Source organism: Neopsephotus bourkii, unplaced genomic scaffold (genome assembly GCF_033783945.1).
Source record: "Neopsephotus bourkii isolate Nb327-2 ecotype Australia unplaced genomic scaffold, CSIRO-AGI_Nbou_v1 NB_1572, whole genome shotgun sequence".
Lineage (NCBI taxonomy): Eukaryota > Metazoa > Chordata > Aves > Psittaciformes > Psittacidae > Neopsephotus > Neopsephotus bourkii.
The window spans coordinates 672,783-687,673 of record NW_026902048.1 but is presented as its reverse complement, the minus strand read 5'-3'; the positions used below and the strand labels follow the sequence as shown (position 1 = coordinate 687,673).

Here is a 14,891-nt window from a genome sequence, read left to right as displayed (position 1 = left end):
TGCATTTGAACTCATAAAATGGAAAAAATATTATCTGAAAATGAAGTTAGAGTGATTTCCTAGGCCCTGTGTCTTTCCCATTTCTGGGAAAAGGGGATTTAAAGGGCATTTCTGAATTTCCATGTCAAAAGGGAATCCCCTGCTAGGATGAAGCTGGAATCTTATGCCATCTGATCCTTCTTCCTTTCTCCCTACAACAGAGATGTTCTGGGACACAGCCAGGGCAGAAAGGGACACAGCCACACTACAGCGTTCTCCAACAATCCCGAGCCAGGAAAAGAATCCTTGGGGGTGATCCCAGCTGGCACACAGGAATGACCATTTGGCTGCTTTCACTTGCAGTAGTGGTGGTTCAGCCTCAGGCCCAGAATGAAAGGAGGTGGACAGGTGGTTTCCAGCCACGTTTGCCTTCCTCCCCCTGTGCTCGTGGAGATCTGCACCTTCTCTTTAGAAAAAGCAAATAATATGATGACTTTGTGTAGAACATAACTGTGGCTGAAGCTGCAGTAGGTGTTTAGAGCTCTCCTGTACATTAAACAAGTTACGGACTGGGGAGGGGATGAACACCTGCCTTCACTACATGGCAGGGCATCAGTCCACCTTGTACATCTGAGCCCTTGATTCTGAAGCCAATGGTGTGGAGATCTTTGGTCTGAGATGATGAAGCCATGTCTGAAACAAACTCTGAAAGCACTCTGAAAGTGAACAGAAACTCCTTAAACTGGCATTTGTTTGGCCTCATGATCTCTGTCATGAAAGTTGTTCTGTTAAAAGCTTTCTCTCCTCTTCCCTGTGTGATAGTCCCTTCCTTGGGCAGAGATGAGGCTGGATCCAGGAATGATTCTGTATCTTCTGAGAGCAGTGGCTGGAAAGGTGCTGGCAAGGTGTTAGAGCCAGTTTGGCATGTTGGGGCGTTGTTTAGATTCTGTGAAACTTGTCTCACAAGTAATTAATGGGTCTCTTCTACATCTGAAATGAAAACAATATCACTTGCATGTACTTCAGTTACTAAGAACATGGGGTTTGTGGAGTAACTCTTGTTGAACACACGTGCTATCCCATGCTTGGCAGAGCTTGTCTGAGTCTCTACCAGGGTGGGATGAATTTGTCTTAGGCTGATTGCTGTTTCTGTCTTCCAGGCTGCATTTCTGAATGCTTTATCTGCTATTAAATGCTCAACCCATTCTCAGTGCTGCCAGAACATGGCTCATGTAGTTACCCAGTCATAGGGACATCTTTGCTTAACTAATGTGTTTTTTTTCACCTCAGCCATTTTATGTTCCAACTTCATTCACACTTGGCCTCCTCTATTCATGCATCAGCAAAGCCTCCAGATAATGCTAATGTAGACTTCGAGGTTAGAGCAATGCAGGTGTAACATCAAGGTCTGGATTAAGAGCCACCAGTTCACTTGGAGCTAGTAAAGAGTTCTTGGGTATCCAAGACTTTCAACAGTCCCTGCATCCTTCACGTGGCTCTGCCACCTCTTCCAGGGCATAACTGTAAGTGAGAAACTAAACTCCAATTCAAACAAGGTTCAAGACACCTTGGGTGTGACTGATTTGTCCACAATATTTATGGAAATTAATGTAAAGCTTCTAGAGTATGTACAGTTTATAATTATTCAGCTCATTGAAAAGGGCAGCACAGACTGGAGAAGTACAAATTGACAGGAAAGTTCCCTCCTGCCTTGCAGAAGTGATGATAAAGAATAAATTACTGAAGAAAATTCAGCATTGTAATTGGGGAAGGTTCCCCTATTACTAAGTAAAGGCAACCATTAGCATCTGATTTGCATTTTATACCATGCAGCAGGAAATATTTAAGTTGACAAATAGGATATTTAATACAGCAACAGATACTTGGCAGTTAGATATTAACAACTGTTACTGATGTGATTTATTCACCATTATAAAAAGGGCATTACTATGTGCATATAATTCTGAAATTAACTCCAGTTTACCAAGAGGCCTTGACTACTTGACCTCTTAATATCCTTATAATGATGCCATTTACCATTCAGAGGCTTATTCAAGTCATTCACTGCTAGATTTGTTTTAAAGGGGTCCACTGTAGGGCAGACAGTTGTGTGTTAACATTTCTCATTGGAGTAGTAGGCACAAGCATTTTTTAAGTAGGGAAGACTCGTGGGGTTCATCTAAGATCAGGTTATTGGGAGCCTCACAGAAGCAATCCATGGTACTTCCTTCTGCTGCGCCCTCAGTATGGACTGGACTCATGGACCCTCGTTCAGGTTAAAACCATTCTCCCTTGTCCTGTCACTACATGCCCTTATAAAAAGTCCCTATCCAGATTTGTTGTAGACTCCCTTTATCTATATCAAAACACCTACCTGTAACTCCAAATTGATTTTACTGAACACTATTATTCTTCAGATGAAAACTGCAGGTGCGTTGTGTAGCATTTAGATAATTGCAATTTTCCATGATGCAGAGTTCACAGCTGCTGAGCTCATCTATCTGCGTTTACTCATCATTGCTAAAACCTGGGTAGCTAGCCTGGTGTTGGCTGGCATAGTTCATTTTCTGCCTAGTAGCATATACAGTGCTGTGGTTTGGGGTTTAGGATGAGGCTAACACTGAGTAGTGCTTATCCTAACCATAGACTTTTCATCTCCTCATGTCCCCAGCAATGGAGCTGGGGGCACAAGATGTTCTTTCACACAACTGCTGTTCTTTCACACAATTGCTCATTCTTTTATCTTAATGCACCTGTCTGTGCTTGGATTAGGTGTGGGCAACAGACCTTGACCTTTGCTATAGTGACCAGCTGGCCTTGACTCAGCTCATGTTGTACGTGACAGATGGAAACCTGGATTGTACCTCCAGCCACTTTGAAGTATCTCTTGGTTCAAAAAGAATGGAAAGCCAACGTACTGAGCACGAGGAGACAGAAACCGTGAGCAGCAATTTGGTTACAAATAAGAGTATGAATGTAAACTACTAAAAAGGTAAAATCTGTCCTAGATCACTACTCTAGAGGAGCTGAATCTGCTCCTTTCAGACTTTAAGCTGCTAATTTTAGATTTTTACAAGGTTAATACAGGATACCAACATGTCAGAAGTTAAAGGAGAGGTTCTGGATGCTTATGGGCACCTGATTATTCCTCCTTTGTATTCAGTAATACTGATATGTGGTAGTAACTAAGTTCTACATATTTCAGATAGTTTTCAAGTTGTAAAAAATATGGTAGTTTACATGCTGCAAGAGAAAGGGAGGAGGTGAAAGCCCTGCCCTGACCATAGGAGTAGGTTAAAAGCAGCTGAGATGAAAGCTGAGCCTTCAGTACATGAGTGCTGATTTGAGATCAGAAACTGGAACCTGGAGTTGTGCCCCAGCTGTGTGAGATATGCACAAAACAGGGTAAAACAGGACAACATTTGCAGAAGGTTTTGGTCCCCAAAATCCCTCTCAGCTCCCGCTTGAGTTAAACCCAAATCTTGACCGGAACTGGATGGACTTTAAGGTCCCTTCCAATCCAAACCATTCCAGGATTCTGTGAGAAGTCAGATAATAAAGTGTATGTGTATGTATATGTTCATGTCTATATACACACATAGATGCAAATCAGATGCCAATTTACACACATTGACAGAAGATTGACAACTCCCTGTTTTTTTCAGGGAGGAGGAGGAATGCTAGCCCCATTCCCAAAATGTCATGGTTCTGTAATTGAGAGGTTAATAAGCTCTTGATCTATTGTTCTTGTCAAGCAACCACTTCTAGTAGGAGAGAATGAGATCTGATTAGTCCCAGTAGTGCAAGTTTTAGAAAGGAAAAGTAATCAAGTGGCAACTTTTTTTAATTAAAATTCTGTCAGAATTAACATGAATTGTCACCATAGCCTTGATTTTTCTCCTTTCTGTTTTTCTGAGGGTTTTACCTCCTGAAGAGTTAACTACAAAAACACTCAGGAAAATATCTTGAGAAGAAACAAACAAACCAAGAGACAAATGCTTTTACAGCACATGATCTGTAATGAATGATTAAGTAAAACACTTTGTGTAAAATTATGATGTTAATAATGATTCTGTCCCTTTTAATTTATTAGATCTTCTCAGTGCTGGTAGGTTTGATTTTGATGAAACGGAGCAGCACCCGAGTTGCTGTGATGGTTTTATTTTTAGAAATGCTTCTTTGAAAGAACAAATTTCCTAAATACTGCTGCTACTGTAATTATGTACAAACCCAATCACTCATTATAGTTAGGATACATTATCTTCTAGACAGATGAGGCTAAATAAGCAACACATTAATAATTCATCCTGCAGTTCATTATGCATGTGTATGCATGCTTTGTAGCTGAAATAAGCACCTCATCAACCTGATGCCAACCCTTAAACAATAGTTCTGTGTTATTGCAGCCACAGCCGAGTTTACGCTTGTTAAACTGCTGCTTGGATTATTTTATCAAGCATTCATTTATTTGTGGTCCCCTACTGCAGAGAACAGATTTTGGAAGCTCCTTTTTTAAGTTAATGACTTGAGCAATGGGTGTTATTAATTCGCAGAATATTATAAACATGATTAATTTTCAGGCAGAGATGTATTAGATAAGGATTTCAACTATGTCAACTTAAATGAGTCAATGTCAAAACAAGTATCATTTTAGTAAGAAAATACTGTAAATTACACGCTTCAACATGCAGTATCCCCCCTCTGAACAGTCTAGTATTAAAAACAACATCACAGGAGTCTTGCTTTATGGGAGCATCTCTGTTCTTTAGTCCTGAGCACTGAGGAGAGTTTAAACTCCAACGCAGTGCTAGTTTTCATCTATAGTATCAAGTCCCCTGGCATCAGCTCTGTAGCTCCTTGAAGTGTCCTCAATGACTTCCTGGAAAAATGACACACTCTAATGCCAAGGAGGAATGCTCAGTCTTGGAAAATCCCAATTTCAAATACAACTCATTATCTGCTTTGGAATTTCTCCTATTGGAAGAGCTGGCTCCAGAACTATGTGTGTTACCATAGGGCAGCATGGATTCACTTAGAATGACTTCACAGGGCTCAGTTACTGATGAAGCTGTGGAAATATCAAAGTGGTTCATAAGGAGTGATGGTGTAGACCTGCTCTAGAATATCAGGTCTGACATACAGCGTGAGGTGAGGACTGAATTTTGCTGCATGGAAATGTCTGTGTTCAACAGACACTGTGATGGACAGGAATTCCTCCCAGGGGAGTCTTACTTCACACTTACATGAGTTCACTGAGAAAAAAGCCATTTAAATAGTGAATCGTTGCTTTCTGAGCTAAACTGGTATGAAAATAAAGACTCCTGTATGATTTTTCTCTAGCTTGCTCCAAGAAGCAGCTGGTGCGCTGCAGCAAGCAGCCAACTGAGGCACTCCAGCCTTGCAGAAACCTACTACGGTGTTTTCCTCCAGACGTGTCAAGCTTGTGGGATTGGATTTGACCTCCAGGTAGGAGCAGAAAAGGTTAGAAAATGTGATACCCTGCAGAAACTGTGTGTGTAAAACCCAAATGGTGAAACCCGTCAGTACAGTGTAAATATGAAGTGTTGTGTTTAGCATAATCTAATGTTTAAGTGTTCTGTTAAAAACACAGTGAGGTGATGCTCTGCAGTTTTGTGAGGAGGGCTTGGTATAAATCAGAATTGTGTTATTTTCAATTGTTTTTGTGATGCTAATTAATGAACTCTTGAATTGCATAAAAGTCTTCAGCAGTTCCTGTGCTGATGAGTCTAATCTTGCAACTTGCCCGTCAGCTTACTTCAGCTGGAATGCGAGTCTTGAAGAACTAAGAATCCATCTGATGTAGCATAAGAGTGGAGCAGTTGAAGGATGAAGAGGATGATAACATGTTTATGTTATACAATAGGGGGTGAGACAGGTTCTCTCTGGGAGACCACCAAGAGAATGCTGTGCAGATCTGCACTCACGCAGAGCAGTGCTCGGGTTTTCTGAGAGCACTTGGCCATCATATGGCCATTTCAGACACCTCTGTACCCAGGAGAGAAGATAAACCTTCAGAGGTCATGAGGTCAGGTAATAACGGGGAACAGAATGAAGAATGAAGAAATGAAGATGCAGCCTGTGCTAGGGTGCTTAAGGCTCTGAACCCAATTGTAAGAGAACGAAATGTAAAAGCATTTAGGAGATGTTACACAAGACAGAACAGAGGACAGATTTCGGATCCTAGAGTGCAGGGCTTCACTGGGAAAGGCAGAGCTTGAAGTGTTTTCTCTAAATAAATCCTCCCCAGGGATGACACCTCACAGTGATACATGGTAACTGAGCACTAAATGCAGGTTTTGCTGCTCTCACCTGTATCAGGCCTGTGAAGAACCAGAGCAGAAGGTTAATGCAAGTCCATGTCCTGTGTATATCTGAGATGAAATAGAGGTTCTAATAACAGGAAAACCTAAACATATTCTGTATTTCAATGTAAGTGTCTATAAAGCTTTTAGGGGTTAACCTGTCTCTTGATAAAAATAACCATAAGGAAATAATTTTTAAGATACTTATGACCATCTCCTACTGCTTTGGAACATAAGTATTTGGTACTGAGTAGACTCTGCTGTATGTATTGTATTTATATAAACCTAATGTATTCTTTACAGTAAGAGCAATATAAAGGTAATGTATTCTCTACAATAAGTTAGAGCAATAATCTGCTTACACTGAGCAGTAATACATTGTGCAGAATTCAAGCCCAGCCTTTCTTAGCTATGGGTATGTACTTACTGTCCCAGTGTAATACATTTATTATCATTATCATTATTTTAGGAATAATTAAAACAACTTTTTGTTTTTTTATTTTACAGGAAAAACAGGGAACAGTTTTTATACTGTATGAAGATCAGCAGCGACAGAGACTGGGAATGATGTAAGTATACACAGCTAGTTCCATGGGGACACCTTGATGTGAAGGGAGCCCCACGGCGGCCTGGCCTCTGATGAAGGTTGTGAAGTAAACAATTGGGACAGCACACACTCAAGTTCACTGACTGTCACCTCCTGTTCAGAAAAACAGAATGACTTCTTCTAAGATTGGACTTCTGAAAAGTTTTAGGGAGGCTTTCATTTTAGTAATAAAGAGAAAAGTACAGGAATGTGCTTAGATCAAAGCCTAACTGCTGCAGACTAAAGAACACAGCAATTAGCTAGATGCACTGTCAGCTGCAATCTAGCTGTGAGGAGCAGAGGGATTAGCACAGGCTTGCTTTTACAGGCAACATTATTAAAAACCTAACTACACGTGACACAGAGAAGGTTGGAGTTGAATGCCTTTTCTGTATTGTTCTTCACAAAGCGATAAACAGCACTCAGGCAACAGCAGATCCCATAGTCTAGTAATTCTTTAGACATCTGAACCTCTCCCAGGAAGTCTTAAGAAAGCATAACGTGCATGAATCTACTACACATTGATGGAAAACCTCTCAGAGAGAATTTATGTAAAGTTTAGTGCCAAAACAAGATGTAATGAATGCAGGGCTGCAAGCTCTGTTCTCAGTCTGTTCTGTATGTCTGGTGCTGGAGCTATTTCATTAATGACCTAGATGAGAAAACAGCTTCCTCAAGTGCTGGATGTGACTGCAAGTATTTTGGAAGGCAGGAATAGAATTCAGAATGATCTCAGCAAATTGAAGAGACAACATGAAAAACAGAAATACATTAAGGTGGAACCAGCTGCAAGAATTACACTGAGATAGCAGAATGAATACAAGGAACAATCAGCTTTGCAGAAGAGGATCTGTGAGTTACAGTGGTTCACTAACTGCCTTCGAGCCACCCTGTCATCATCTTATGGAAAAAGGTAAACAGAATAACCTGGAAGGCATGGGCAGTAATCCTTCCATTCTGCTCACAGTGGAGGTGTTGAGTGGTCTAGAAAGCATGACTTACAAGGGCGAATTAAAGGGGACTCAGAGGAGGAGGAGGCAGAAGTGAGATCTGTTAACAATCCTTACATAAAAAGCCTCTGTGGGAAGGAAAAATCCCATCTCCATGTCTTGGGTAGTAGAACAAGAAATTAACCTCACTTGCAGTCAGGAAGATTCACGTTTAGCACTTCTGATAGTAAGGGAAGGGAAGAACTAATTACACTGTTCACTGTGATCACCACTGACAGCGTTTAGTAACAGATTAGACAAACCTCTGTGAGGGTGCTACAAGTAGCATTGATCCTGCCCTGGAACAGGGAAGGGACTAAATGAATCCTGAAGATGGTTTCCTGGGCTATGATTCTTGCAGCCTGTACTGAGCTCCTTGTGGGTGAGGCGACTGCTAGTACACAAGCAAGTCGGCTTGGTTTAAAGCTTAGATGAGAGACACTGCATCGTACCTGCGTTTCTGCTAGCTACTCTGGAACAACACATCAACAAAACATTACCTCCTGGATCACCATAATGACCTGGCAGTTAATATATTACCATAATACTCTCAAATATGTTTGCCATGTGTTCTGATCCCAGATTTGTGTTCCCTCAGATTTCCAATGCAAATCTTCAGTTGAAAAGACTTTCAAGACTATTTCAAGAACAACAGATCACTGAAATACCTGAAACATCCAGTGAATTCTCATCCAATTTACTACACTGGAGATCTATTGTCATTTCCAGTCAGTAACTGAGGTGCACTCTTCCTCCCCATAGTATCTTGTTCCATAAGATCATATCTATTACATCTGTATGTACTACTGAGAAACCAAAGCCTCCAAAGCTACAACTAAAGAGATGCTAACTGCTGCAATTTCTCTCAGATGCCTTTCACAAATTGTAGGCAAAAGCAACAGTTCTTACGAGCTAATCTCTGTGTTTACAGTATTTTTCTATCTCTGTCCTAACTCAACAGTAGCCTTTTACATGGACTAGTTGAAACCTCACTGCTTACTTCTGCTAAGTTGATTAATAAAAATTATTTATTGCACAAATCCTTTCTGTTGACAAGTTAAAATGGAGCCTCATCTTTCATATCTCCCTGAAGATTGCCACCTTGTGAGATTGAAAATACTCATTAAATTCCATCACCAGACAGGCACAAATGAGAGGGCGATTGTTTTTAAGCATGTGAGGGGAATCATTGGTAAACTCATTTGTTTGGATATCATTAACAGAACAATTGGAGAAGATCTCCAGGGGGTCCTCATGACCTTTGCTCACAATCTCTTCATCATCCATCAAGAAATATCAGCACCTAATATGCAAGGCGAGACCAATTTTAAGGTGAGGTGTTAATTAACTAACGATCCTGGTTAATTTCTGTACAAGGGCTGAAAATACCTCATGCTGGATTATAAACAAGTGCTAAACCATTCCTTTTTTATCGTTAGCAGTATGTATTTTACACTGTCTAGGTCAAGATAGCAAGTCTCCCAAGGAACCTGTTAGTTAACTTTAAGTTTGAAACTTTTTCTTTGAAAAGAGACAGACTTTAGTGTGAAATGATTTGTAATGTAATGCTCCTGACTGTCCTTTGTAAGAGGCAGGGAGCTCTTGGTACCGCCTCAGACAGGTCTGTCACAATTGTCTGGTTTATCCTAGAGGGGCACCATCAAAGTAGGAATCTTAAATTACAAACAAACTTCTCAGTTTATAATAGCTCCTTATATTATTAACATGGATTTCTTTTAAGCAGGCAGCCACTGTGTGCTCCACCCACTAGTTCACATCCTTCACCTCGCCACCATTTTCACAAGTCAATTTTGTTCCCTATTTCCCTGTGCTCTGAGGCTCCGGCAGTGCCTGTCCCTGTGTGCCAGCAGATGCCCTGTGGCTGCGTGGGGGGCATCAGGACAAAGCGTGGGGCTCCTCACTTTGCGAGCATTCCCTTTGGAGCACCCACCTTTACTCCAAAGCTCCTCAGTGACGACCTTGCTGGCAAAAAGCAACCGTAAAGCAGAAATGAATCCAACCCCCTGCCCTGAAACACACACTCGTCACAATACTCTTTTTAATTCCAGAGAATAGCTGAACTGTCCAGAGGGAGTTCTCCTGCTAAACTCCATCACCTTTAACTTCATAAAAACTCGCCAAGATCCTGCCTGAAAACATTTTGTAGAAAGGGGAGCACCATGTTACAGACTTGTACCTTAACTTGCATATTTTCTACCAGGTTCTTTCCCATGTTAATTCTGACTGTACTTTCCTCTGCCAAGTGGAGCATGAAGTGACAGATTTAGAGAAGATATAATTAAATTTCAACATGTTACAGAATAAGCAAAGAAAACCTTTTTCCAATATGAGGGAGTGAAAAGCAACCACTGAACTACAAAAGGGAACTCTCCTTCATAGTGACTTAACAATGATTTCCGTATGTGAAATAGAGCAACTATTAGCTAATCAGAAGTAACAATTACAATGAATTGTATTTATTTACCTGAGATTTGTATGTATTTACTAATAATTCCCACAACTGTCCCCAGAGTAACAGTAAATTTAACTGGTGCATCGTGTCTTGTGTAACACTGGTTACCTTTGCAAGGCAAGTGCTACCAGATGTGCATTTTGGCTGCTGGATTTCATTATAATGCCCATTAAACAATTTGTATTCCTTGAATCTGTTGCAGATGGCAATTCAAGATATCGAAGCAATTCTAGGAATTACAGCAGAAAACAAACTGAAATTGGAAGAGGAGCAACCTTCAGCAGCAGATGCTCTGAAAGAATAGTTAACGGGAAATGTTTAAGTGCCTTATTCTTTATGCTCCTGGAAATGCTTTTTCATCTGTAAGAACAGATTTGGTTTTCCTTCTGCACCAGCACATGAAGGAATATTAATTGAGAGAACAGTTCTGATTTCTGAGTGTGATGTTTAGAAGAATATCCCTGCTTTCACAAAAATAAACTGCTGAAAAGCAGAGGATCATGATAAACACCTCTGTTCATACTGTCATTACTGAAGTACAGTATCTGAATTTGAAATCTTATTAATAGGAGTCATGCTGTCTTTGTCACCAAATCAGACAAAGAGATCATGCTCCACTGAAGAGTCCTGTAACCCTAAATTCTCTTTCAAGCCTACTTTATTCTAAAACACAGACTTCTAACATGAAAGTAGGTCCAGTGCTGTTCTGCCTATAAATACACTTAAATGCCATCATAGCAGCAAGCCCATAACCCAGATTCCTCTTTAGAACTGATTGTCGATATTCTTTTTCCACTATTTCTTTTGTTATCTACAGATTCTTGAAGCATTTTTTCATGTTCATTTTTCAAATTATCAGAAATACTAGTAATAGCACTAGTTAAACAATGGAGTACGAAGGGACTGTCCTGGGTTTACCAGAAGCAGTCATTTTTTCTCCTTCTTAGTAGGTGGTGCAGCGCTGTGTTTTGACTTTCGGCCTGGGAACAGAGCTGATAAATGACAGGGACTATCAGAATTATACTTGTACTACAATTCCCAATGTAACATGACTTTACAGATCCAGCTGTCCATCAGGTAGATCCTGTATTTCAGACACTGGTGACTTCTTTTGTCATCGTTTCTGTGCACTGTTATGTTAAAGGACTACAGGTACATTTGTAAAATCATCCACCACATCTTTCATATTCCAACAGACAGCACTGTTAATCTTACTATGGAGAGTACATCTTATCCACTGGATGGATACTGCTGTCCAAGCATGTCAGCTATCTTTGAGATTACTTCCCAAAAAGCTCAGACAAAACCAAATTTTAAGACAAACAATGAATGTGACCAAGCAGCTGCAGATTAGCACCCAGGTTTGTCAGTGCCCAGGTCTTTGATCCGTTACCTTCATAAATAATCTTTTGTGTTAATGTTTTTCTCTTCTGCTTTGATACCAAAAGTAATTACTGAAGATGAGAATGCTTGCATAAATGCTGATCCCCATTTCAGATAAATCTCTGAAAGTATTTTTGTTTAATTCTTGATTTTGTTCCTTTCTTACATGTAATCTCAATACAGTCTTGGGTTTGGGTATTCCAGCACCCACAGATTTTTCTAACAGGAGATTTAAACAGTGAATGAACTTCCTGGAAGTGTCTATTCTTTATGGTTAGAAATTAAAGTAAGAGGTATTTTGGGCTGTGGTATACATAATGATCTCTTGCTTGACAAGAAATAACGTACTAAAAAGGATAGTGTATATGCTTACTAGATCTTCTAAAAGGTAAGATATATTTATTCTCTGTTCTACTTTGAGGGGCTGCAGAAGAAAGTATGTTGAAGCATTTATAAAGCAGTCTCTCTTGTTTTACTGCTAAGCAACTCTTTGTAGATAGATTCCTCACCCAGCCTCACGCCCAAGCTATGGAACTCCCCGGTTTGCTTAGCAGAAGCAACAACCTAGGTAACAAGGAGGCACAGAAGAGCTCAGCAGTACCAGCCTAGGAGCCAGCTAGTTTTGTAAGGGTTAAGGAAAATTAAGCCTTGATCCAAGCCAGAACAACATAAGGTCTGAGAGGCTCATTAGTTTACTGGCACTTAATAGACTGTAGTGTCCTAGGAGTAAACGAAACCTGCACTTCCTTATGTTTTGTTCTATTCTGACAAAAGAAAACTGTACCTGTTTTTGCAGGAAACAAGTGACCTGAAAGTTCCTGTGGTGAGAGAGATTTCTCAGTACATGCAAAGTGTGAAATGTATTTTGAGGGGGGAAAAAAAGTTTTTAATTACTATTAACACTTCTGAGCGTTGAGCTGATGGAAGGATTGAAACTGCTTTACAGTCTCTCACATTCAAGTCCCATGCTGGTGGTGCCAAAATTGTACTTTTTTTTTAGCAATACAGCAGATATAAAATGAAATTACAATCTTAAAAAAAAAAAAGAAAACGTTAGATATAGTCATGATTCTCTTGCTCACACAACTGGATTATTTATTCCCTCACTAAAGGAGTAATAGGGTTCTTGAGCTGCAGTTTGAATTTCAAGGCATGATCTAGGCTGGGAAGAAAACAGAGCAAGTGTGAAATGGAGAGATAAAAGGTGGCCCAGGTATGGCTGCTCATCAGAAATTGCCCAAGAATAAAAAGGGGAGTGGGCATTAAGCCCACGTTTCCACATTTAGAATGAGCACAGAGCAAAATAGTTCATCAGCACAACCACTTACGGAGGTCTTATGAAATACTCACCCTACCCATTTCCTGAAAGATCTCCAGTACCTCATTCAGAGGGATGGATCAGGAGAATTTTACCACCTTCCATCTAGGTTAAGGTAACAAATCTCTGGAATTTTAAGACTAACCTGGCCCTCAGCATTTCACAGTAATTATCTAACATCACTGCGAAATGTCCCAACGAAACATCAACCCCCATTTAACAAATCACCTAAGAGGTACTCCCCCTTACTATACACTGATCCTCTCAATTTCAGTTTAGATTACAGATTTTGTTACAGCAACCAGATACTAAAGATAAGGAACTACAATCATCGACAACCTTTATGAACGTAATTTAATATATCATCTCAACTGAAGAACGGTTAAGCAGGTTTTTAGTTATATCACAAGAATATGCATTTCAGGAGACTATTATGATGTAAAAATGATCAAACTCTACCAGAACGCAGTGAACACAGAGGCCTGAACTGTGCAAACATTATTAAAAGAAGACATTTGGAAGAATGCTTTGTAATGCTTCCAACCTCACCTTTAGGATGTTTGGTCATGATTCTTGTATACTTAAAAAGTATGCAATGTTTTGCTCTGCAGTTGTAAATACAGATGCTACTTCATTCCATTTGCTTGAAGTAGAGGTGTGAGGTTATGCTGCCACAGGCAACACAAAGTTAATGGCAAAGTATCTTGAAATAAATAACTTAAGAATAAAAATAATTATCATATATCTACTTTATAGCAATAGCTTTGTAAGAGGTAATTTTGACCATGAAATAAACAGCAGAATATTACTTTTAAAGTATGTTACCTCAGCTCTTCACCACAGACGGTCGCAGTATCCAGGTTTTCTATCCTCAGTTATTGTTGCCACTAATAAAGAAAGATATTAAAGTTAACTATATGCTCTGTTAATTATAGGAAGAGGAACTTGAGTCAAATTTGTTACTGGCAATTATTAATAATTACCGGTTCCATATACATGTAGTACACTGCAGTACATAAACACGGGACATTGTGGAGTAGTAACTGATTAATTAGCACATTCATACCACATAGCTCAATGGTTTAAGATTGCTGAGTTTGAGATACTGCTCACAATTATGAAAAGGAAAAATTTGTTCCCATTTCTCAGTTTTTCTGTACGGATTTTTGTACTTTTTCTCTCAAATATAATGTTTAATAGTTCAGAAACCTGCTTTTTATTTAGAGAAAACATAGCATGGTTTGGGTTCAAAGGACCTTAAGCACATCCAGCTTCAACCACTGCCGTGGGCAGGGACACCTTCCACCAGAGCAGCTTGCTCCAAGCCCGTGTCCAACCTGGCCTGGGATGGGGCAGCCACAGCTTCCCTGGGCGCCCTGTGCCAGCGCCTCAGCACCCTCACAGGGAGGAATAGCGGGTATAACCTTAAAATATTTTGCTTCGAAAGGGTCTAACACTTGCAAAGAACTATTTTTAACCTGGCAAATTCCACCAAGTAAAATTAATGCAGTTTAGAGTGGCTTTTACGCACCGTATGTTAACCTGGTGGACGCTGTGGCCGCGCGGATGTGCCAGCAGCAAACGATCCCCAGACAAAACCATTCCTCAAACTGTAACTGCCGGAATCAGGGATATTTTAACTCACTGTAACGAGACCTAACGTACCCTTCCCGCAGCTCATGCTCCCCTCGGGCTGTGCGGGGAGGACACACCGGGAAGGTCCGTTCGCTTCGCGGGGCCGCCGGGCCCGCCTGAGGCAGCGCGTGCCCTCCCCTCACACCAGCCCCGCCGCCGCTGCCCCTTCCCGCCCTCCGGCGGGCCGGGCGCAGGCGCTGAGGTG

General features: G+C 40.5%; 1 protein-coding gene across 11 annotated transcripts in view; it reads left to right on the top strand.

Annotated features, from left to right (window-relative positions):
* The window catches only part of IQCH (IQ motif containing H), a 54,904-nt gene extending 44,026 nt beyond the window's left edge, over positions 1-10,878 (top strand). For 7 of the 11 annotated variants that reach the window (XM_061371132.1, XM_061371131.1, XM_061371130.1 and 4 more), the window contains 5 exons: positions 2,752-2,919; positions 5,320-5,445; positions 6,810-6,871; positions 9,101-9,209; positions 10,553-10,878. In XM_061371132.1, coding sequence (XP_061227116.1) covers positions 2,752-2,919; positions 5,320-5,445; positions 6,810-6,871; positions 9,101-9,209; positions 10,553-10,654 — 567 coding nt within the window. In that variant the 3' untranslated portion in view covers positions 10,655-10,878. Of the gene's footprint in view, positions 1-2,751; positions 2,920-5,319; positions 5,447-6,809; positions 6,872-9,100; positions 9,210-10,552 lie in introns of those variants that run through there. The other 4 variants (XM_061371134.1, XM_061371126.1, XR_009728104.1 and 1 more) reach the window with 3 other exon arrangements.
* The last annotated feature ends 4,013 nt before the right edge of the window (positions 10,879-14,891 follow it).